The sequence below is a fragment of the Castanea sativa genome, chromosome 3 (genome assembly GCF_040712315.1).
Source record: "Castanea sativa cultivar Marrone di Chiusa Pesio chromosome 3, ASM4071231v1".
Lineage (NCBI taxonomy): Eukaryota > Viridiplantae > Streptophyta > Magnoliopsida > Fagales > Fagaceae > Castanea > Castanea sativa.
Window position 1 is genome coordinate 7031013 of NC_134015.1, and position 26312 is coordinate 7057324.

General features: G+C 35.4%; 2 protein-coding genes across 2 annotated transcripts; both read left to right on the forward strand.

Moving 5' to 3' along the window:
• Window positions 1-9426: 9426 nt before the first annotated feature.
• On the forward strand, window positions 9427-14916 carry LOC142628170 (F-box/LRR-repeat protein 3). Its single transcript, XM_075802194.1, has 7 exons — window positions 9427-10192; window positions 11162-11287; window positions 11414-11518; window positions 11614-12013; window positions 12174-12303; window positions 12397-12691; window positions 14264-14916. The coding sequence occupies exons 1-7, from the start codon at window positions 9569-9571 to the stop codon at window positions 14507-14509; spliced, it is 1926 nt and encodes a 641-aa protein (XP_075658309.1). The 5' UTR covers window positions 9427-9568; the 3' UTR covers window positions 14510-14916.
• A 6294-nt stretch (window positions 14917-21210) lies between these two features.
• Window positions 21211-23971, forward strand: LOC142627467 (putative pectinesterase/pectinesterase inhibitor 22). The gene is made up of 2 exons (XM_075801335.1): window positions 21211-22182; window positions 23137-23971. Exons 1-2 carry the CDS (start codon window positions 21237-21239, stop codon window positions 23805-23807), a joined length of 1617 nt encoding a protein of 538 aa, XP_075657450.1. The 5' UTR covers window positions 21211-21236; the 3' UTR covers window positions 23808-23971.
• Window positions 23972-26312: the final 2341 nt, after the last annotated feature.

Sequence of the window (26312 nt, forward strand, 5' to 3'; positions counted from 1 at the left end):
ATGAGGGTTCGGTGAATTCTGCCACCAAATCAGCAAGGACCTGGCCCTTTACGGAGGTGCGAGACATATATTTGATATCGAAAGCTCCTAGAATAGTTCCTCACTTGGCTACCCTCCCTGAGTAGTCAGCACTTCACAATACCGACTTAAGAGGAAGTTGAGTCAAAACCACAATGGTGTGGGATTGGAAGTAATGAGGAAGCTTCCGCGTAGCATGCACTACGGCCAGAATTGCTTTCTCTAAAGGTAGATAATGCACCTCAGCTTCATTCAAAGATTTGCTAATGTAGTAAACTGGTCTCTGTACTCCACTGTCGTCCCGTATTAAAACCAAACTGACTGCATGGATAGGTACAGCTATATATGCAAACAGACTTCATCGACCTCTGGCCGAGACATGATGGGTGTCCAGGAAAGATACTCTTTAAGTTAATGAAAAGCCAAAGCACATTCCTCGGTCCATTCGAATCCTTTTCATTTATTCAATAATTGGAAAAAGGGCCTGCACCTATCAGCTAATTGAGAGATAAACCTGCTAAGAGCAGCAGTCATCCCAGTCAACTTTTGAACTTTCTTTGGATTTCGAGGTGGTTGCAAGCTATGGATGGCCCTGACCTGCGCCATATTTACCTCTATTCCTCTATGAGTCACCATGTAGCTTAGGAACTTACCAGAGCCCACCCCAAAAGAGCACTTAGAGGCATTAAGGCGCAACATGTATTTCCTAAGCGTTTGAAAGGTGTCATCCAAATCTTTCACATGCATAGGTACCGTCCTACTCTTCACCACCATATCATCCACATATACCTCAATAGTTTTTCCAAACTATGACTCGAACATCCTGGTCATTATCCTTTGATAGATAGATCCTGCGTTTTTCAAACTGAATGGCATCACTTTATAATGATAATTTCCCGTAGGAGTAATGAAGGTGGTCTTCTCCTAGTCATCCAACGCCGAAGGTATTTGGTGATAGCCTTGAAAGGCATCTAAAAAACTCATTCGAGGATGTTCGACCGTAGCATCCACCAGCTGATCGATGCGAGGCATTAGAAATGAGTCTTTGGGACAGGCTTTGTTCAGGTCTATGAAGTCCACACATACTCTCCACTTCCCGTTCTTCTTCTTTACTACAACAGTATGCACCAACCATTCGGGGTAGAAAACTTCTTTAATAGCCCCAGCCCTTTTGAGCGTGAGCACCTCTTCTTTGACGGCCTCGACATGTTCTTTAGAAGAACGTCGAGGTGGTTGCTTCCTGGGAATAACAGCAGGATTAACGTTCAGGTGATGGCAAATGAAGCTTGGGTCAACCCCTGGAGCCTCGTAGGGATCCCATGTAAATACATCAATATTGCTTTTCAAAAACATCACCAATTCCATCTTCTCTTGATGTGGTAGTTGTACCCCAACCTGAAAGAACCTTTCAGGGTCATCATTAATAAGAAATTTTTCCAACTCTTCACACGTTGCCTTCTCTGCTGTCATCGCACTGAGCGCATCCAGAGTCGTTAATTGCTATAAGTCTTCTGTAGACGAGGCCGAGGATTCTAGTTTGGCCTGACGCAGTATTGTAGCCGATATGCATTGCCTTGCTACCGATTGACTCCCAAGAATCTCCTCAATTTGTCTTCCCGATGGGAACTTTACTTTGACATGTAGAGTTGAGGAAACAGCTCCCAGAGCATGTAGCTAAGGTCTTGCAACGATGGGCGTATATGGGGAATAAGCGTCAACCACAATGAAATCCACATCAACTGTTTCCAGACCTGATTGCACCGGCAAACGAATTTATCCCTTTGGTATGACGACCTTCCCTTCAAAACTTATCAGTGGTGAATCGTAAGCTGTAAGATCCTCGAGCTTCAAATTGAGCCCCTTAAACAAATTAGGGTACATAATATTCGCACCACTACCCTAATCAACCATCACCCTCTTTACATCGTAGTTCCCTATCCTTAGAGTAACCACCAGGGCGTCATCATGCGGTTGGATGGTCCCAACTTTATCTTCGTCCGAGAAGCCCAAGATAGGCAGAGAAGCACCTTTAATTCTTTTTGGCCTGGAGCCAGACTCCTCGGTGAGAATATGTGATACGGACATCATCCTAGTAGGACAGGACTCGGTCCTGCTTGGGGCTGCAAGGATGACATTAATTGTTCCCAAGGGGGGCCGAGATGAATTATTCCTCAGGTTAATCGAACCCGAATTGCTTCCTTGCCCATTGGGCTAATATAAATGTTGCCTAAACTTTTCTTCACTGACCAGCTGTTCCAAATGATTCCAAAGTGTCCGAAAATTCTCAGTAGTATGGCCTACATCCTGATGGTATTGGCAAACAAGGTTCTGATTCCGCTTCGCAGGGTCCCCAGCCATCTTACTAGGCCACTTGAAGTAGGGTTCCTTGCAGACTTTATCCAACAATTGGTGCACTGGTTCTTGGAATACGGTGTTAACTACTTAAGGGGAGGCTGAACCAGATTGCCCAAAGAAATCTCTCCTCGTCCTGTTGTTAATATACCTATCCGACCTGAAATCCCTCCTCTCCTGAGGGATAACTTTCGCTTTACCCTTACCTTGTTGTTGGTCTTCCTCGACCCTTTTATACTCATCAATGCGATCCATGAGCCGACGTACACTCCCCACGAGCTTCTTGGTCAGAGATTTCCTTAAATTGTGATCAGTTGAGAGGCCCACCTTGAAAGTGTTAATCGCCACTTCGTCAAAATCACCGTCGATTTCATTAAGCATCTCCCAGTATCTGTCAGAATACGCTTTCAAGGTCTCACCCTCCCTCATGGCCATAGATAACAATGAGTCCAAAGCCCGAGAAACCCTGCTGCATGTAATGAATCGAGACGTGAATGCCCTAGTGAGTTCCATGAAAGAATCAACAGATCCCGCCTTCAGTCCGTTAAACCATCTCATAGCAACAGGTCCCAAGCTAGAGGGAAAGACTTTGCACATCAAGGTCTCGTTCTGAGAGTGTACCGTCATCCTCTGATTAAAATGACCCACATTCTCAACTGGGTCCGTCCTGCCATTATAGATGGTGAAAGTGGGCTGGCTGAACTGTCGTGGAAGTTTTCCCTTCTCGATCCTACGTGAGAAAAGGGACTTAGAGATCTGATGCAACGCCCTGCTCATAGCGTCATTTCCCAAGCCACTGGAGGGAAACTTTTTATGCCTACGACCTGGAAGCTCATCCTTCTCGTAAGAGAAAGTTTCGCTAGAAGGAGTTTTGGACCTTGGACTTTAACTGCTTCCCTAGGAGCCCCTAGAGGAAGGGTCGGAAAGAGGTGAGGCTCGCCTTCGTCTGACACGGTGTAATTTTTTCTTTAGGTGGTCAATCTCCTTCTGCATGGCCTTGGCGTCATCCTTATGGGTGGCTCTGCTTCCACCACGTGAATGGCTTGCACCGGGGTGTACCATATGCACACTTCCCTTTCGATCCCTCTGACGCTCGAGACGCTCAAAGTGATCTTCATGCTGGGACCCCTGAGACTCTGCATGATGCGAATCTAAGCCTGCTATAATGTTCCAATTCCTTAAGCACTAGGTTTCCCACAGACGACGTCAATTGTAAGTGCACAATTCGTACCCGGTCCCATCACTATATGGACTCAGGCCCAAAGAGCCTTATACAATAAAATTTGTAGAGTATGAGCTTGAAAACCTAGACTATGGATATTGTATAAAGAGAAACACAGACTAGATTGTCGTTATCTATGTATTCAATAGATAAAGATGGCAGAAAAACTCTCCTCGGACGTAAGCTGAGGACCACTTGTATTACCTTTCTTTCTTTTAGAAAATATATTGCAATTACAGTTCAAGTATTTTTTCCCCTTCTCCTTTTTTCTCCCTTATTCTCTTATATCCCTCTTATTCTTCCCTTCTTCTTCCACGTGTACCACATATCTTTCAATTAGATACTTGTCCTATCCAACATCTTCTTGAAATCTCCAAACACTAGCTAGAAGGCTGAACATTATTGTTCAGAGGTCATTTCTCCATTAATGCAGCCAGGGAAGTAGGTGCAGGGTCTTTAATGCGGTGGTAGCAGTATTTTCCCCTTTAATATTTCTCATACGTTCTTCCTCCCCATAACTGTGTGGATTATGCTTTTACCCAACAAATCTTCCGGGACTCTCTCTCCAAACACCTTGGCATGTCCTATGACCTTTACTTGATCCATCCGAGGAAATACTCCTCCTCGGACAGATCCTCCAACTCTTTTAGCATGAACTGGCTTGCGGGCCTTAAAAGCTCTACTTGGACAGACTTACTCCACCAAATCATGCCCAAAACCTAAATGCATATTTTAATTATTTTACCCCCACATTGGGTATAAATTAGTACCAAATCCTTTGAATACAAAAAACAAGTAATATGAAGTGCATCCTAACAACCATTGACTAAAGATAGTTACTAAAAACAGTCATGAGTCATCCCCATTCGTTAGTCACTAGATGTCTTTTCTTTTGGTACAAGTGATGTGAGACTGAGCCCCAGGGAATAAAAGGGGCTTAAGTTATGCCACAGACTAATCACTAAACATCAATCCATGTACTTATTCATGAAGTAGATATCAATCCATTAACACAAGGAATCTAATTAATTGTGCATCCTTTGTAAATGGAGGACTTATTATTTAGCTTGCGTAAAACTTGAAATCTATACAAAAAAGAAGAAAAAAAAAAGGACTAAACTTGGTCTTAATACGGTTTGAAACAAAATGCAAGTCAATTAAATACGAATTGTATGTTGTCACCAGCTAGTTTTTGACACTTAATCAAAATCTAACTTCTATTTCTAGTATAATTTAACTAGCACATCGAAACAAGCATTCAATTAAGAAAAGTACTGGCGACTCATCCATGATCACCAATTACAAAGTGTCAAAGTCCATTAACAAATGAATCTTATTGATTTTACCTTAATGTTTTTTTTTTTTTGAGAAGTAATTTTACCTCAATGTTAAATGCGCATATAATTAAAGATTTAGCTTGCACTCCATTCTGATTTGAAATGCCCATGAAATAAATGTCTAAACTTGGTCGTATATTGATTTAACAAGACACCTCAATTAAATGGAATGTGCATATTGTCACCAATTAGCCATTAACAATCTTTTAAACAAAATTTAATTTCACTATTAATATTTTAACTTACACATCTAAGGTAGAATATATGGTATTTTTCTATGTACATCTTAGATATGGTAATCACTATGATCATAATCGTTTATTTCAAATGTTTTAATCTAAGCGTTTTTTTTATTTATTTTTTTTAAAAAGATAAAAATTTAAAAACTTACAAATAGTTGATATCATACCTAAAAATGTTTAGTAATAATATTACAGAATTTATACACCACTTATAAGTCTTCAAAACTCTATTTCCCCTGTAAAATAGACTATCAGAAAAGAAGAAACGCATCTCACATCGGAATAAAAAAATGTTTGCATAAGTTTAAAAGTCAATGTTGTATATCGAACCGTACACCACTTTTTAAGGGGTTGTTTAGTAGAATAGTTTGAGATGAGATTTTTGTAGTTTTTTGAAATACATGTGAGTGAAAAAGTGTGAGAAAAAATGTGTAATATTGTTTAAAATGTAAAAATGTGAGTTTAAAATGCTAAACCAAATAGACCCTTAGTCTTCAAAACATGTATACCCCTCCCAAGATGAAATAAGCTATCAAAAAAATAAATATTATTAGTGTTTATACTATATAATTTTTTTTGAATTTATGACTTCCCATCCTCATGTCATGTGAAATCAAAATAAAATATACTTCATCCGTTCCAGTTTATTTGTCCTCTATTCCATTTTGAGATGTCTTAAAATATTGTTTTGTTTCTAAAAATAAAAATTTACTAATATTCCTATTATACCACTATTTTATTTTCAAAATTATTTTTTCATAAATTAATTTAAGGGTAGTTTTGAAAACTTATATATTTTTATAAGACAAACAAGACAATAAACGATGTTCTCTTAGAGCATCCACAACGCATAGGGCAAATGGCAAATGCAAACCCAATTTCCCATTTAAGCCCAAAAACTTCACTCCATTGATTATTGTAAAAGCCAACAATTGCAATTTTTTTTGCAATTTAGCTACAGTGTAATTCTAAATGTAGAATGCACGGTAGCTAAATGGTAAATGAAAATAATATTATTTAATTCTCTCTCTTCTCATTTTTATTAAAAAATTCCAAAACTTTCTCTCTCCTCTCTCTTTTGCTCTCTCGTTATTTCTCTGCTATCTTCCTTCTCTCTACAGACCCAAAATCCATAGCCACCACACCACAGCAAATCGGCCTGGCTAACGGCGGCGACGTGGCTTGGTTTCTCTCTCTCTGGTTGAAAGCGGTGACATGGATCGTTGTTTTTTTTTTTTTTTGATAAACCGGTGTTGGTTTGTGTTGATTGTGTTGGATTTTTGGAATGGGTTTTGGAGTGGCGATTGGGTGGTTGAACGAAATCAGGGTGTGCTCGCCGTGGGTCTGAGTTTGCCGGCGTAAATTTGGGATTTTCTCACCGTGGGTTTGCCACCATGGGTTTGGGCTTTGCTTGCTGTGGGTTTGTTTTATTATTATTTTTTTTGGTGGTGAGTTTTGCTCACAGTCATGCTCTTCAGTGGTAGTGGTGGTGGTGGTGGCGGCAATGAGTTGTGGTTAAGGTTTGTGTTCACGGTGGTTGCTGGGTATGTGGTGTGGGTTGGTTTCAAGTTCGTTGGTTCATTGTGTTTTGGGTTTCTTGTTTTGATCGGCGAGTGATTTGGGTTTCTTGTTTTGATTTTGGATTTAGATTTTTGATTTTGATTTTGATTTGGATCGGAGATCGACGATTGATTAGCTGGATTTTGCTATGAATTTTGCTTAGCAGAAGTGGGTGGTGTGACTGAGAAGGTTGACAGAGGAAGAAAAATAGAGATTAGAGAGAGAATTGAGAAATATTTTTATAGTGTTATTTTTATATTATTTTAATATATATAGTATGGTAAAATAAAAATTTAGATATTGGTGTATTGACAAATGATATTATATAATTGATAAAATATTTTTTTTTAGGATAGAAAAATAAAATAAAATTTGAAAAAATGAATAGTGATGCTCTTACAAAATTTGACTTTCTAAACCAGAAAATAAATTGGAACGAGGTAGTCTGGTCATTGGCAAGCTCGAGGAGAGGGGCTCAAGAGTCAAGAGCCAAGAGACCCCAGAGTTTAGTAAAGGTCAAAATTCAAAATCCAAAAATTTTATTACATCAAGACTGCCCCCGATAAAAATCCATAATCAAACATCACTTTAAACTGTGGCCCAAGTGTCACAACTTGATTTGCTATAGTGGGTACCATCGATATTTATCACAGTCAATTTGGCTTGATATGATTTGATAGCTTAGCAGCATAGTATCTGTTCTTTTCTTCTTCTGTTTTTTTTAAAAATATTTTTTTCTCTTTCTTTAATTAATTATTTTCTCAACTCTCAAGCCCACTTTTCTAGAATCAAACGGAGATAGGTACGGTCTTTGTTACCTTATGTTGGGCCCCACAGAACGGCACCGTACGAAATAGTATCATTTAGCTTTTCTTTGGGGATTTCGCGGAAGTTGCGCGTACAACTTTATGTCTTTATCTAACTCTATAGCCCACTTCAATAAATTCTTTTTATCCTCTGCTTCTTCCACCACAACTCCATCTTCTTCCTCCACTCGCCACGTGTCCTTTCATGCACTTCTCACCCGTCTGATTAAGATGTCACTGAACCATAATATGATCAGACGGTTCCCAAAAATGACCTTTTGGTATGTCCAGATACATTCACAGATTCACTGCTATAAAAGTTTCTTAACATGTGCATATAGCATAGCAATTTTTTCAAATTGATTGTAGTACTTACTAGAAAAATTAGTTTTGAATAGTGTCATTTGATGCAATGCTTTAAAGTTTAAACTAATAATAAAAAAAGGTTATCGATTTGTAAAATTACTTAAATAACACATAACTTCCTATTTCTATGTTTTTATATGAAAATGACGTATTTGAGTAACATTTCATTTTACATAAATTCAAAGCTATGCATAGTTGTACACTGTGTAGTATCACACCATTCAAAATCAACTATCATTATAATAAAATTAGATTTCTTTGGACTCATAAGAAAATACATAATAAAAAATCATTCTCAATTTTAAAATTAACAAAAAATGCAAATTTTTGAATTTTGAATCAAATGCACATGTGGTTTAGATTTATTAAATGTGGAGGTGACAAGTGTTTAACATATTTACCCTTTCTAATGAGTATTAATGTGCAAGAATACTGAACCAAATGATTCCAAACAAGAATTATGTTAATTTCATTTGAAAATTTAATTTTAAAGATTTAAATAAACAATAAATTTTTAAAAAAGAATATAAAATGAGTTGAACAAATAATTAACATGAAATGAGGGAATATATAAAAATAAAATCTAAGGACAGCCCTCATTTCAAATCCTTGGCCTTATCCAGCTGTTACACCTCCAAACCAATAATTATATGCCACCTCACCAAACTCAAACAAATATCTAGTCACAAGGTGTAAAGTTTGCTTCTTTTTTTTTTTTTTTAAGGAAAATTTGAGGAGAATAACATGTTATTAAAGTTATTTAGTTAGGTAAACTTTTTTTTGAAACTCGAGGGGTTATTTGATAAAGTTGTTTCAGTAATGTTGTTTGTATTTTTTGAAAATACGTATAAGTGTAAAATGTGTAACAATGCATGTAATATTGTTTAAAAACTGAAAACATGTATTTAAACACATGTACTAAATAGCTCTCGAGTTTGACAAACTTAGAGAGTGTTTAGTACATGCACCTAAAAACTGAAAATTGTTATTTAAAAATATATATAAAAATACGTATAATTTTATTTAAAAATATATACTAAACACCCCTTAAATTCCTAACAAAAATCGAGTATAGCAAACTCAAATCCTAACTTATTACATAACGTTAGATTACCACAAAACCTAAAGAGTCTACCTAATTAAATATCTTCGCCGTGGTACTGTCCACCTAAAATTAAGTACTGCCTACCATACTTTGCAAGCCACAAAGAGTACAACCGTAGTCAAGTCCACACCCAATAACTTCTCTCTCTGTCTCTTCTTTCAATGCTATAAAACTCAGCAACCAAGCCTTCTCTCTCTGCAATAGCTTCAGCTCAAACCAAACTCAGATATTTTTTCTCCCTGCACCAACCCGAAACAAAAACCCGATTCACCGTTAATACAATGAACCCGACCCATAAAATCCGATTAAGTCTCTTTCGGACTATCTCAAATTCAAAACCCACCCACCTCCCTTTGCTCTTCTTCTTGTTCGTCCCCACCTGAACCAAATCCTTAATTTCAACAAAAAAGAAAAAAAAAACAAACAAAACCTTGGGTTTTCTCAAACTCAAACCAAAAACGTTAGTTTCTTCCACGAACAGACAATAAAAAAAGAAAAAAAAACCTTAATTTCCACGAATTGTATCGAAAAGATTTGATTTTTAGAAACATTTTATAGAAATGTTGCTTTCTGCGTTTACCGAAGACCTGCTGGTCCGAGTTTACAGCAAACTCGGCTCTGACTCGGACAGGAAGACTTGGCGACTCGTTTGCAAGGACTTCCTCCGAGTCGACTCAGTGACTCGGCGGTCCCTCCGAGTCCTACGGTCCGAGTTCTTACATGGGCTGCTGTCGAAGTACAAGAACCTGGATACGCTGGACCTGTCTGTGTGCCCGAGAATCGAGGACGCGACGGTGTCGGTGTTGCTGAGTCAGGCGGTGAACTCGGTGAGTTGGACTCGGTGGGTGACTCGGTTGGTGCTGAGTCGGGCGAGCGGGTTGAGGTACGGGGGGTTGGAGAGATTGGTAGGGGCGTGTCCGTGTCTGAAAGTACTGGACGTGTCGTACTGTTGGGGATACGGGGATAGAGAGGCTTGGGCTATATCGAGTGTGAGAGGGTTGAGGGAGTTGAAGATGGTTAAGTGTTTGGGACTGAGCGATGTTGGGTTGGCAAAGATAGCTGTTGGGTGTGGAAAGCTGGAGAGGCTGAGCTTGAAGTGGTGCATGGAGATTTCTGATCTGGGTGTTGATCTTTTGTGCAAGAAGTGCTTGGAGTTGAAGTCTCTTGATGTCTCTTATCTCAAGGTCTCAGCCTCTCTCTCTTTCTCTCTCCCTCTTAGTTTGTTTGTTTGAATATTTGGACAGTTTGTGCGTGTGTGTGTGTGTGTGTGTGTGTGTGTGTGAGTGTTGGGGTGGTAAGGGAATAAAGGTAATGGGTTTGGAATTTGAGTTTTGGGTTTGGGAATGACAACTATTTCAGTGAAAACTATTTCGAAATCTGGGTGTGTGTGTGTGGGTAGGTAATGGGATTGGAGTTTTGGGTTTTGGTGTGAAAGTAGTATTTCATTATGTGGGACATGGGTGTGCTAAGAGAATAGAATAAATGAAGGTAATTATTGAGGGAAAGAGAAGTAAGGTAATGAACTTCAATTTCATATTTTGTTCTAATATAAAAGCTGGCGAATGCTTGTTTGGTTGCTGAGAAAACGAAAAAAGAAAGTTGCATGTTTGTAATTTTATGTATTTGAGAGAGAGAGAGGCCACTCTAGTGAAGCTTGTAGCTAGTGCCAGACTGCCAGTATGTTGCTATATTTTTTAGAGGGACGTTTCTAAATTGGGAAAGTGAATTTTTCTCTCTCTTCGTATATATATGTACATGTCAAAACTCCAATAGTGCCACCTTATCCTTATGGGTTATGCCTCTTATATTTTTCTTTTCTTCTTTTTTTCCCTTTTTTCTTTTTATAAAAGTTTTCAAGGTTTTCTGTTTGGATTCTGAGGAAGTGCTAGATGAAGAGTTATAAACGAGTTGAAGTATATATACTGCTAGATTTATATGGTTTTTCTGCACAAATGAGTGCAATGTGACCATTTTGGCTGAGTTGAGGTGAGAATATCATATTTTGAAGACCAAACATGTAGATATGGATAGAAATTTCTATTGTATTGTTTAATTCCCTTGAATTTTTTGAGCAAGCAAACATGGATTTTCAAGTTAAGTGCTATGTTTTATATATTTATGACTGGGAAATATGATGCATAGCTGGGTTTCAGGTTACAAGTGAATCTCTTTGCTCAATTGCTTCTCTGCCGAAACTGGAGGTTTTGGCTATGGTGGGGTGCCCTTTTTTAGATGATTATGGATTGCAGTTTCTTGAACATGGATGCCCATCACTACAGGTGAAATATTTTAATGGTTGAGAACAGTATTTTAGTTTATAATTTGGTTGACATCACAACAATTCAAGAAAATATATTATTAACTAGAAATTATTGATTTTAATTTGCATTTTCCAAGGACTGCAGGCAATTGACGTATCGAGGTGTGGTTGTGTTAGTTCTTCTGGCTTGATATCTGTAATTAGAGGACATAGAGGTCTTGCCATACTCAATGCAGGATACTGTTTTTCAGTGAGTGGATATTATATCTATTTTGGTGCTTGTACTTGGTTTCACTGAAATTTTAAATATAGTTCCTAATTCTTAAACCTTGGGGTTTTCCGTAGGAGCTTTCAGCAATGGTTCTCCACAGCTTGAAGGACTTGAAGAATCTAAACACAATAAGGATTGACGGGGCTCAAGTTTCTGACTCAAGCTTCCAAACCTTCAGTACCAATTGCAAGTCATTGGTGGAAATTGGGTTGAGCAAATGTGTTGGGGTGACCAACATGGGCATTATGCAGCTAGTATATGGCTGTGTGGGTTTGAAGATCGTGAATCTAACATGTTGCCGTTACATCACTGATGAAGCGATTTCTGCTTTAGCAAACTCTTGCAGGAACCTTGTCTCCCTAAAGTTAGAGGCTTGTGATAAGGTCACTGAAAAGAGTCTCGATCAGCTTGGATCATGTTGCTTGCAACTCGAGGAGCTTGATCTGACTGATTGTTGTGGGGTAAATGATAAAGGTAAACTTTGGAAGTTATATCAGCCAGTGTTATGACATTAACTGTGGTTAATCTGCCTTTGTTGCTTTTACAAAATGTAGTCAATTCGATGCAGATCCTATTTCATTGTATTTGCCAAAGTTTATTCATTTTCAAAGTGTAACGCTCTTCTTATCTGCAGGACTCAAATATTTGTCAAGATGTTCTGAAATCTTAAGCTTGAAATTAGGACTGTGCACAAACATATCAGACAAAGGATTGGCTTATATTGCTCATAACTGTACAAAAATTAGTGAACTTGATTTATACCGGTAATTTAAGCCCAGTAGTCAATTTGATTATGTATTGAGAGTAGGCAAAATGGGAAGGTGAATTTATTTATTTATTTCTGTTTTGTGTTGCAGCTGTACTAGTTTAGGAGATGATGGATTAGCTGCATTATCAAGTGGTTGCAAGAATTTGATGAAGCTGAACTTGTCATATTGCAATGGAGTTACTGACAGGGGGGTGCAGTACATTGGCCGTCTTGGCCAACTCTCTGATCTGGAAATGCGTGGACTTGTCAACCTCACAAGCGAGGGTTTGACAGCAGTTGTAGCTGGTTGTAAAAAACTGTCAGATTTGGATTTGAAGCATTGTGGAAACATTGATGACTCGGGCTTCTGGGCACTTTCTTACTACTCACGGAACATGCGACAGGTATGCTTTACATATTTTGAATTGGAATGAGTGTTCATTTACTTTAAAAGAAAAAGGAAAGTGACTTCCTAGCTAACACAACTGTCAAGCTTAATAAAAAAAAAAGGGAAACGTTAACAAACACCGTGCGGTGCTTGTTAACGATTTCCATTTTTGGGTCTCACTTAAAAAAGAAAAAAAGTTGTCAAAAAAATTGCCAAAAGCTGCCTAAAAATCTGAAAAGCTGCCAAAAACTGTCTTGTTAATGGATGCCGTATGGTGCCCGTTAACACAACCCATAAAAAAATGCAAAGGCGAATTTAAGAAACATATGTGAAACAAAGTATCTCTAGGAAATCTATTGTGGGGCATGGCGTGTGACAATACTTAAAAAATAAGGGGGATTTGGTTGGAATTGAAAACTGAAATGGTATGTTAATGAATATAGAGCTTAACCAAATTTACACAATGGGTGTTTACTTATTTTCCTATTGTATTTCCAAGATGTTCCAATACAATCTCGCTTCCTGTTCTTTTTGTTAAATTGCTTCCATCTTTTCTTTTTCTTGTATATGCTGAGAAGACAAATCTATATATAGAACAGAAAAATAAGGATGAAGGGTAACAGGAAAAGATATCATAATAGAGAAACTAACCTATCAAATGCAGTCAACCACACTGTGGTGTCTCCTCTCTGCCATGAGCTTTGTATCACAACTGGTTTGCATCTCCTGGTATTTCCAAGGGAGATATCCAGGATTCAAATTCTCCCTCTCCCATTTTAACTATTGAATTATAAATAAAGAAATCGGAATGTAATTTGCATGGTTAAGCACCCAAAGGACTTTTCAACCACTCTCAAGTAGTCTACTGATCACCTGAAAGTCACCTAGGGGTCCTATTCTATTTAATTATAATTTTCACCTCCCACAATAAATTCACAGCACCTGCTACTCACTGCTAATGCTTCTGCTTCTGCCTCTATGTTAAGTCCCCCTTTTAAGTAAGCAAGGCTCATACCGCAGTTTCCCGGTGCATTTTTTCCCTTACATATTGTCAGAACTTAATAGGGTAATATGAAACAAATTAACATGTAAATTACGCTCACTAACAAGCTCTATCTTCTTCAGAATAAAATCTCTAGTGCAATATGCTGAAATTCTTATTAAGCAAATTAATTTTCATAAATGAAACTAAATAAAAAGTAAATGCAACAAAATTTGGAACTTTCATCAAATACGGGAACTGGTTGTTATATATATCTATTTATAAATCATAATTTGTCTTTTCTTTTTTTGGCTGCACATTAAATAGAATACTAATGATGGCATTGTTTTATGAGGTGGTATGCTTTTTCAGGATGTTTGATGAAAACAAAAATGAAAAGTGATAGTTCCAAAAGTTATGAGCAGTTATTTTTACAAATCTTTTAAGCCATTTGTTTTCCTTTTTTTAATTAACATACTCTTATCAAAATAGCAAGGCTGCATATTTAGATTATGAAATACATGTCTGCCAGCATATAATGGTAAATGATCATTGATTACAGATTTTGGGACATGGGTTAAGCTAAACTATTTTTATTGGTGGCAGATAAACATGAGCTATTGTGCTGTCTCAGATGTGGGGCTATGTATGGTGTTGGGGAACCTAACACGGCTGCAGGATGTCAAGCTGGTGCACCTCATGAATGTCACAGTGAAAGGGTTTGAACTAGCACTTAGGGCCTGCTGTGTGCGGATCAAGAAGGTCAAGTTAATTGGGTCTCTCAGATTCTTACTCTCTACAGAGATACTCGAGACCCTGCATGCAAGGGGCTGCAAGATTAGATGGGAATAAACTTCATATCATGAAGCCTATTTATAAGTCAGCCAAAAACCTTCTCTTGTCATGGGTTTTCACTTTTCATGAAGGTTGTTGAGAAGTTGGGATGAGTTTTGCCAACGAAGTTTTTCTGCTTTCTTGGAGAGAAGGGCTTCACCAAATAATTTTGGGGTTTTCAAGTTGCCAAAATAGATTGTATCATAATGGCATAAAATTGCTATGTTTGTTCTCTTTTCTTTTCTCTTTTCTCCTTCTGCCCCACTTGGCCCTTACATTCTTGCGTTCTTTCTTTTTATGGGATTAAGGCAGTTCACTGGCAGAGCAACTGGGTTAAGAAGTGAGGCAGAATATATAACTTGTATATGTTTTGAATTAAATTCTGAATTTAGGTATGAATAGAATAGGTGACATTCAAATGTTTACCAAAAGAGAGATTAGGTTTTTCCACCCCCCCCCCCCCCCCCCTCTGCCCCACTTGGCCCTTACATTCTTGCGTTCTTTCTTTTTATGGGATTAAGGCAGTTCACTGGCAGAGCAACTGGGTTAAGAAGTGAGGCAGAATATATAACTTGTATATGTTTTGAATGAAATTCTGAATTTAGGTATGAATAGGTGACATTCAAATGTTTACCAAAAGAGAGATTAGGTTTTTCCACCACCCCCCCCCGCCGGCGGCGGCGGCGGCGGATAAAAACATGTATTTTATGTGTTTTACACTCACAACCTCACCTTGTATCTAATAGTTTGTCCTCGTGTAAAAGTAATATGCAGTTGAGACAAACTATTCAAATTCACTAATAGATATACTCATCGGGGTTGACCATATTGGTTTCAATGCAGATTCCTTAAAACTTATAATTCGATGGTGGCCTTGGTTTCTATGGTTTGTATTACTTTTAGTAGGCTGGATAGGATTAAGGGTCCGTTAGCTGAAAATACTGTAGTAAAATAATTTTTAAATGTGTGAATAGTACCATGGAACTTATTTAACCTATTTTTGATAATAAAAAAGTGGCTAAAAAGTGATATTTGTGGGTCTGTAAACAGTGCATGAATGTACTGTTTATGCAGAAAAGTGGCTGAAAAAGTCATAATTTGCGGTTACTGTTTATGTACCGTGCATGAACAGTAGCTGTTGTCCCTGAAAAACTGAAAAGTTGCCAAAAAAAAAAAAAAAAAACAGCTAAAACGTAAAACGTAAATGCAATAATTCCCATCCAAACATACGCTAAGTTACGAGTTTGACAGATGATCTACCTAGAATCTTGAATGTAACAATCTAAATTGAGGACAAGAATGATGTCTTTCAATTATGGACAGGTTCTTAAACTTGATGGAACACCTGCAATCTTCTACTGCTTGCAAAGTAATTTCCAAATTGTTAGTGATAGGCTTAAAGCCTTAAACCCTCTCATGGGCCACTTGATTTCCCCTTTCCAGCATGCATTTTTCAGGGGCAAACTATCTCTAATAACATTATTTTGGCTTAAGAATCTTTGAATTATTTTAGTAAACATAAAAAGGGTAAGTCTTGCTTTGGAGCCACTAAGATTGACATGTCTAAAGCACATGATTGTGTTAGTTGGAATTTCTTGAAACCAGTTTTTGACCAGACTTGTTCTAGAATGTGTTTCCACTTTGTCATATAGAAATCTTGGTTAATGGTAATCCAACCAAAGTTTTAGTGCAAAGAAGTGGTTGAGGCAATGTGACCACATTCCCACCCAACAACAACCCACCCTCCCCCCCCCCCCCCCCGCCCCGGGCTCTATTTCTCATTTGTGCCAATGTTTTGTCTTCTATCCTTATGTAAGGTTGGTTATCCAAGGAATGCAAAAGCATTAAACTGGTTATCCTTATATATATATATATATATATATATTTTTTTTTTTTTTGTATATGATTCTTTTCTGTTTTCAAGGTTTAGGATAAAATTTAAACTTTATTAAGAAAACATGTGATTGGTATTGTGAAATGTAAGGGCAAGTAACATGTAGCTAATCCTAACTAATCTGTTGAGGATTTATATCTGACCTCCAAATTTTGGAACCAAGGCTTTGTTGCTTTTGTAGAAATTATATTTAGTCCAAATGCAATAGAAGACATCAAGAATAGCTCATTGGGATGAAGTTGGTTGATAATACTGGGGAATATCTTATTTTCAAATTCCATTTCAGTAGCATTAGATAATGACTTTCCAAGGGCTGATTGATAAATTTAATTTCAACTTAATTAGAAGGGTGGAAAGCTGGAATGCTTTTTCAGGCTGGACATTGAAAATTTTAGTTGATAGTAAGTGACAAATTTATTTGGCCATTATCAGGTAGAGGAAATTATGTGGTCAGCAAAGGTTACGTGCCCTGTGCAATATGAATCTTAATCTACATATACAACAAGTGGATATTAGAATGTCAAGGATCAATTGGGACAATAACTTGTTCTTAAAAGTTAAAACTACCTTATAAGCTTGTTGTGTTTGCGTGGAAACTTTGTCATAGAGATCTTTCTTTAAAAACAGAGTGGATCAAAAGGAATTTAGGGGTATTTGATGCATGCACTTAAAAACTGAAAGGATGTGTTTGAAAACATGTGTGAAAATATGTGTGGGCGAAAAAATGTGTGGAAATACATGTAATATTGTTTAAAAACTGAAAATATGTATTTGAGTATGTGTTCCAAACGGGGCCTTAAACTTAGGAGTGAAACTTTTTGTCCAGTATGTTAAGAGGAGAGAAATAATATTTTTGCCAGATCATTGGATGTATAAGTTGAAATGTAAAATACTAAATAATTCAATGCAAGTGCAATCAGAAGCAGTAAGGGAAACTTTAGCTAAAGCAACAAAGTTTGGGTTTTGGAGAGTGCTGAAGTGCAATTTAGTGTTAAATATGTTCATGGTAGAGAACTAGTTGAAGTGTTGAATTTATTTAGAAGCTAGCTGTAGGGGGACCTTATCTGGTTCGATTGACACATCTACAATAGATTTATTTATAAAGGAAGCTTCATTGAAGTTCAACTTAGCTGGGTCTTACATGGTGGAAACAGCATCGCTTGGGGGTGATAGTGGGCACTCTAAAGTTTAAGTCAGTTCCATTCTGAGAGAGAGAGAGAGAGAGAGAGAGAGAGAGAGAGAGAGAGAGAGAGAGAGAGAGAGAGAGAGAGAGAGAGAGATAGAGAGAGAGAGAGAGAGAGATTTCTACCAAATGATCTTCCTTCCTTTTATAGAGAAACTATTCGTAAACCCACACAATGCGTGAAAATTTTGTTTTTGTTAAGTAAAGCACGGAAATAATAGATAAAACTTACAAGTGTTAGTCCCAAACTCTTTTTAAAATGATATGATTATTTTCTAACAAAATATAGTTGTTACAATAGAATAGATTTTCTAATATAAGCCATTAATTATGATGTGATTAAATTTTGTAAGTTATTTATTTATTTTTTAAAAAAACATAATACATTTTACATTTAATTATTATATAAGGTGAGATATTTTGTAAATAATATAATGTGTGATTGGAATTTGTTTATATTTTTTAGTACTTTTTACAAACAATTCATCATCTATATGTCTGAATGTCTGAAATGACATAAAAATGAAGTAGACATAAGTAAATCCGTAACTTTTATTAAAAAAAAAAATACAAAACTTTAATAATATATAATTTTATAAAATTATATATATATGATTTTATCAAAAACTACTAACATTACACTGAGAATGTAACAGAATTGTTAATAAAACCGCTCCTCTCCTTACACAACTTTTCCTCTCAAAATATCATTAAAGTGGAATGAAATGAATCAAATTGAATTGAATGGACTAGATAGAGCGGACTGAAATGGACTGATTAGACCAAATACTTTAATATAAATATGGATATGTGGTTGGAGGAGTTTTACTATTAGCGGATTCCCACGCTATCTATGCTTAATTTATAAGTCTCTTTCTATGTGTATATGTGATTAGGGAGACTACTAAGGTGCCGACAATGTTATTTTAAAAAGAAAAAGTTTGAAATCTGTATAAAATCATGTCCTCTTGTACTTGTTGGATTAATTGACGTAAAATTTGCATTCGATTAAATTAATATTTGCCGTGATTAAAAAGTACTTGTGTCCTTTTGTATTGGGTGTCACCATAGACAAAGTACGTGAGTTTGATTAAGAAGTTTTGTTTTGATGTAACAGCAATTCCACCGTCACCACACACTTATTAGTCAATGATAATAATCAGGTAGATTCATTGTCTAATATATCAAGTCCATTATATAATAATAATAATAATAATAATAATAAAAGTCCATTACATTACAGCCGTAGTAGTGCATGTTAGTGTTTTCAAAGTATTATATCAAGTATCAACACCATGATGTAATACAAAAGTCATGCTTATGCCCATTCTTTCTTTCCAACCACTGTTGGCTATTGCTATATTTATATTGAACCAGTTTGACTGAACTTTAATTGAAAAATTGATAGTTTAAGATCAAAATCAGAATTCAACCATAAAAACATGGAAATTACTCAATTTATGACTATTTATGTGCAACATTTTCTTAAAACTGATAAAATTTTCTTGGAAATACAGGTTAAATTTTCTTAAGAAGTATGTGACAAAATGGGATTCATGGTTGCATTGAATGGGTCACTCACCTAGGTTGATTGGGCTATTTTGAAAAGTACCAAATGAGTTTCAGGTAATGAGTTTGATTTGGGGGCAATTGGGCTTTTGGGTTGCGAGTCACAGCCGTTGAAGGCATGGGCGGAGCTGTTATTGGACTATTGCCCCCCCCTAATTTTTTTTATAAAAATATTATTATATTAATAGGTACTAAGTTTAACAATTTTGTTCAATAAAATTACACTTTGTCCCCCCTTAATAATGCCATTAATTCTTTTGAGAGTAATCTTATAGCCAAAACGTTTTTACAATGTTTATACAAACTATTAAGGTAGCAAATTCTTATTAGTTCGTACACTTGCATAACTTTTTATATATCAATAACCACTTATCATATTAGCAATTTGTAAAAATTTTGTAGTTTTAGCATTTTTCACCTTTTAAAGGACATAAAAAATTAATAGATTAAATCTAAAACAAAATATAAAAACTCAAAAAAATTAGCTCAACAACAAAAATTACCAATATAATAAAACTAAAAAAATTAAGTCCAATCAATATATTTTACCCAGAACAAACTACTTGGCCATTTAAAAATTTTTTAACAAAAATCCTTAGTAGTAAAAAAATAGACTCAAGGGTCGGAGCCACCGCACACAGCTAGCAGCAAAGTTGCCCCCCTAACTCCAAGTCCTGGCTTCGTCCCTGGTTGAAGGCCAGGACGATCAATCTCAGTGTTGGGCTCATTTAATTTGGTTTGTAGTGAAGCTTGGTGGTTTATGGTGCTCTAGCAGTTTGTAGTGGTTTTGTTGTGGGTTCACAACGGTGGCTGGTGGCTGTGGGTTCATGGCCATTGGTGGGAACAGCTTGAACTCGATTGTGGGTACTAGGAGGTATTGTGCTGTGGGGTTTGGTTGATTTGTAGTGTGTATGTGTACTGTGTTTGTTGGATAAGAAAATCGATGCTTGGAGGTATAATTAGGCACGTGGCTAGAAATTTGAGTTAAATGACCCAAAGTATAAACAATTTTTTTTTTGAGTATATGGTTAGTTGTAAATTATTTTATTTCATTTTTGTAATAAGTTTTTGTTAAATTTTTTGAGTTAATGATTTGTGGAGAAAAGTTAAGTTTATTTTCCTTGAGCCCAATTCAAATTAGACCTTTATATATTTGTATTTTTTTTCCTACAACTGAAGGGGACTAGGGCTTCTTTGGGCCCTAGTGTGGCTCTGTCCCTAGGTATTGTGTATTCTGGGGGTTGATTTTTTTTACATTGGCCTATCCTATGTCTGTGCTATGTTTGATTGCCTATAAAGGTTTTTTTTTTTTTTAATTTTTTTAAATTTGATCTTATTATATTGTTTAATGAGTGAATGTTTTGAGCTAATGGGGGGTTTTATTTTTCCAACCAAGTTACTATAACTATTACAATTTTTTTTTCTAGTTAGGTTTTTTTTGTTGTTGTTGTTTTATATTATTTTTTTTATAAATAAATTGTGATTAATTGACACATAAATAACTATTAACCATATTTACATTTTCTATGAGCCAGATGATGGCAAGCAATAGGATATAACACACTAAAATGTGTATAAAAAGAGTAAGAACTAAATTGGTGTAACTTTTTTTTTTCCCGAAAACCAAAATGAAATTGTTTGTAAAAGACTAAAAGTTGATGACCAAAAGTATTTGTAAGCCTTTCAGTTAGTCCTCCTATATATGATACTTTATTCTAACAGTGTGAACTGAGGTCAGGGATCAAATTTGTACTCGACTATGGCTAGAAAATAGGGTGAGCTAGCAAGGACATGGATACCTTGATTGTGCAACATGCAGCAGGCAAAAGGGAAATCATATTAGAGAAGTTCCCTAGTTATTTGTCCAACATGCTGAAAGTTGGCAGGAATATTAAAAATTGCTCTCAAAAGAAAGCATATATGTAAGAACTTCATGTGGGGTGAAAGTATAAAGAAGGTAACTTAGAAACTCAAAATATTGAACCATTACTTTGAAAGCAAACAATCCCCACGTACCCTCCATCGCTTATAAATATATTATGTTCTCTTTCATAAATACCATAGACATTAGACAACTCTTAGATTATCATAGCCAAAACATGGCCTTTGTCAATTTTGTTCTAATTCTCATCCTTTTACCTCACCTTGAAGCTCTTTCTCATGGATCCTCCTCCAATGTACCAAACCAAACCATGCAAACCATGATGTTACAAGCTTGTTCCAACACTGACAATCAAAGTTCATGCCTTTTGAATTTGCAAACCGAGCTCCAAAAAATAGGCCCGGATCAAAACCCCACTTCAATCTTGAGTGCTGCACTTAGGACTACAATCAATGAAGCAAGACAAGCCATTGAAACCATTACAAAGTTCAATGCTTTGTCTGTCAGTTACCGCGAACAAATAGCAATCGAGGATTGCAAAGAGCTGCTCGATTTCTCAGTCTCTGAATTGGCTTGGTCTTTAGATGAGATGAAGGAGATTCGAGCTGGTGTCAAGAACATTCACTATGAAGGAAATTTGAAAGCTTGGTTAAGTGCTGCACTAAGTAACCAAGACACATGCCTTGAAGGCTTTGAGGGCACTGATAGACGTCTTGAAAGCTTCATAAAGGGAAGCTTGGTACAAGTTACACAACTTATTGGCAATGTTTTGGCTTTGTACACTCAATTACATAGCTTACCATTTAAACCACCACGAAATAATACCAAACCAACAAACACAAGTTCGGATTTTCCAAAATGGATGAGTGAAGGTGATCAAGATCTGCTTACATCCAATCCACAAGGTATGCATGTAAATACCATAGTGGCAGTGGATGGGAGTGGTCATTATCGTACAATTTCTGAAGCCATTTACGCAGCTCCAAGTTATAGCAATAGGAGGTATGTCATACATGTGAAGAAGGGGGTTTATAAGGAAAACATAGACATGAAGAAGAAGAAAACCAATATTATGCTTGTTGGGGAGGGGATGGGACAGACCATTGTGACAGGCAATCGGAATTTCATGCAAGGATGGACTACTTTTCGAACCCCTACTGTTGGTGAGTGCCTAGCTATTTTGCCTTTTTATTTAACTTCTTTTTTTAATGGCCCATGGCAATTGGCACATATGTTACTTTTTTTTTTTATTCTATTTAATTACTCAGTTCATGTCCCAAAAGTTTTTTCACCTTTTCACTTCTAGCATACATATGACTTTCAATTTGGTTATATGGTTTTATTCTTGCATTAAAATTGCTAAATTCATGTTCCAACTTTTTTTTTTTCACTTTTTCTTTCCTAGCATGCAAATTAATGACTTTCTTAATTTTGTTAATGATTTTATACATGCAATTTGGTCAATTTATGTTCTTAGTTAATGTTTATAACGTTTTCTTTTTTAGCATGCAACTAATGAATAGAGATTTTTCTGTTCTACTTTTTATTTTCTTCTTTATACTTTAATTGTGGTTGATATGTTTAATTTTTTATGTTTTAAACTTTGGCTATTTTATAAGAAAAGAAAAGAAAACGTATGACAAATTGTGATTAATAAAGTATAAAGTAGAATACAAAAAGTGAGATAGAAGATTTGTTTTGTAAATAAAAAAAATATATATTTTAAATAACTGTTTTTTTATTATATAATTTGCAATTCATTGAAAAGAAGGAGAGAAACAAGGGGAATCATCTTTACAGACTAGATACAAAGCAGGGCCGGAAAGATTACCCATATTGAAAAAAAAAAAAAAGACAAATTAGAACCTAATGCAAACTTTGCAGCTGTATGACTTTTGGTTTTATGCTTTCATTAAAATTACTCATTTTGTGTCCCAAAAAGTTTCACCTTTTCTTTCTTTGCATGCTATTGGCTTTCTTTTACTTTTTTTTTTGATAATCGGCTTTCTTTTACTAATTGCCAGTTTTATAATTGCATAAACATTACTCAATTCATGTTCACTTTTCTTTCCTAGCATACAAATGACTTTCTTTTGTTCATGTTATTGTGCTTGTAGCCGTCTCCGGGAAGGGATTTATAGCAAGGGACATGACATTTCGTAACACGGCTGGACCCCAAAATCATCAAGCCGTGGCACTCCGAGTCGACTCGGATCAATCTGCCTTCTACCGGTGCAGCGTGGAAGGCCACCAAGACACCCTCTATGCCCATTCCCTCCGCCAATTTTACCGTGAATGCAACATCTATGGTACCATAGACTTCATTTTTGGCAATGGGGCAGCAGTCCTCCAAAATTGCAAAATATTCACTAGGGTACCGCTACCATTACAAAAGGTTACGATCACGGCCCAAGGTAGAAAAAACCCACACCAAAGTACTGGGTTTGCAATCCAAGATAGCTATGTTTTTGCAACCCAACCCACCTATTTAGGGAGGCCATGGAAGCAATTTTCTAGGACTGTTTATATGAACACTTACATCAGTGGGCTAGTCCAGCCCAGAGGGTGGCTTGAGTGGTATGGGGACTTTGCCTTGAGCACATTGTGGTATGGTGAGTATAGGAACTATGGGCCTGGGGCATCACTTTCGGGGCGGATCAAATGGCCTGGTTATCACATTATCCATGATGCTGCCGTGGCTGATTACTTCACCGTCGGGCGGTTCATCGACGGGTCATCATGGTTGCCACATACTGGTATCAGGTTCACGGCAGGATTGAGCAATTAAGTCATTTGCATATATTGTTATTTATTTATTTAGTTTTATCAGTTGTGCTTATTACATGTTTTTGTAGTGATTAAAAACAATACCCTTAGTTAATGTATGGTGTATCTCTACCATTTCATCAAATTACTAATATACGAAATATGAAGTAGATTTGTTTTCAACAATTTTGATGTCAATTTTTGGATAATGTATAAAAAGCTAGCCCAACACATTGTTAGCACCATGATAACTCTATGAATGCTAAACTGGTATAAGGTATAGAAAGCCAACCCAATACACTGAACACATGGCCTGCTAGAGGATCTAATTTGGGCCTTGAAGGCTCGAACAAGCCAACCCAAAAGATGACAGACCGAGGCTATACATCACAGAGTCTTGATTGATGATTTAAAAAAAAAAAATCTTAATTAGCTCTATAATTAATTATCTATTGCAAAAAAGGAGTGAACTAAATGTTATATTCACAACACTTTCACAATATATTCTAAGCGGATAGTTGTTACTGGCTATTATTGATGGGCAAAAAAAAAAATTTCAGTAATGGGTTTAAATTACCGTCAATAACAATTTACCACTAAATTTTTTGTGTGAAAATGTTATATACGTTTCTCTTTCGTTGAAATCCAAATGGTAGATGATATTTAACAAAAAGAAAAAAGAGGTATATAATTTAAAAAAAAGATATATATATATATATATATATATATATTTATTGCATTCTCTTCAAATTTTGTTTTATTTTAAATTCATAGTCCAATAATTAAACATAGATTTATTGACCTATTCGGTCCATACAATCCATTTCGGTCCACTTCAGTGTAATGCAGTCCATTTTGGTCCAATCAATCCAGTTTAGTCCAATTCAATCCATTTAGGTCGACCTTGGGCCTTTCAGTCCATACAGTCTACTTTTGTTCACATCAGTCCAATCAATCCCATTCTGTCTACTCAGTTCATTTTGGTCCGCTTCAGTCCGTTTCAGTGCACTTAATAAATGGAAAATTACAAGTTTGGGTTGAAACTAAGAGTACCTATTTTAAATCCGAATTTATTAAAACAACTAGTATTATTCCCCTACGATGTATGGTTTGATGAAGATTCATATGTAAGCTAATTTTTTTTAAACAATTAAAAATAACATATTAAAAAAAATTATAAAATAAGTAAATAATTTTAATAAAAAATTACTTTAAGTTCTAATTTTTAGAGTTTAGTCTTTATCAGTGTTTATATATTTTTATATTTTAAAATTATCTTTGTACTTTGTGTTAATTTCTTAATATGAGATGTGGTATGAGTTTGATCATTCCTATTTGAGTTTTTTATCTATGCTTGAGCTAGCACATACAATAATAAAAAGAGTTCCCAATATTGGTTTTTCCCTAGTGATAGTATGATTAAAAAATAAATAAAAACACTCACAAATTAAGTTCAATAACCAAAACCCAAAATCAAAACATACAAAAAAAAGTTCGAAAATTGAGAATAATAAAAAATTAAAAACTTACATAAGAGAACCTAGAACTTAAATGAATATCTATTATTTTGCTTCTTTATAATAAACTTCCTTTGACATAATATCGTGCACACAAATTCAAAAGCAAAGAACAATAAATAAGATACATTTATTAGATTAAAACATAAGCATGATTATAGTGATGTGAAAAAAAAAGTTTAAAAAAAAAGCAAGGGATGTATTGTGTGAAATTTAATTATAGGGATCACTTATTGATTAAGAAGGATTGTATTGAAAAGTCATGGCTAAATAAATATATTGTTAAATCTTATCTCATAGTCAAAAGCATTGTAGCTTAATATCCTAATAAAATATTAATTTAATAAGATGCAACTTGAGGAAAAAAAAACAAAAACAGAAACTTGAGTTGAATGGGACTTAAGCTTAGAAAATTTTCATATTAGACTTTTAGTTTGAATAGAATCCCTTCGTTAAGAGCTTTGCAACTTAATATACTAATAAAATATTAACTGAATAAGATGCAACTTTGAGCCAAAAAATAAAAAACAAAAACGTAAGTTGTGTGAGATTTAAGTTTAGAAAATTTTGATAATTAACTTTTAGTTTGAAAAGAATTTATATTTGTTGAAATTTAAATGATCAATTTTTTACAAATTAAACTATTAATAAATATTATCCCTTAATTTGAGGAAATATATCATAAAAAATAATATAAAAATAATTTACTAATTAATTGTTCTTAAAATGTTGATAATAAACTTTTAGTTAGAGTATAATTTAAAATTTTAAAACTTAGATGATTTATCCTTAGTCAAAATGTGGGATTTTTTTTTAATAGAAAGAAAACGTGAGACGTGGTTTATGAGATTTAAATTTAGAAATTTTTTATAACTGAATTGTATTTTAAATAGAATTTAAATTTGTTGGAATTTAAATGATAATTTTTTACCTAAACTTAATGATTGTTAAAATTTTCTTTTAATTTGAGAAAATATATCCTAACAAATAATATAAAATTAATTGACTAA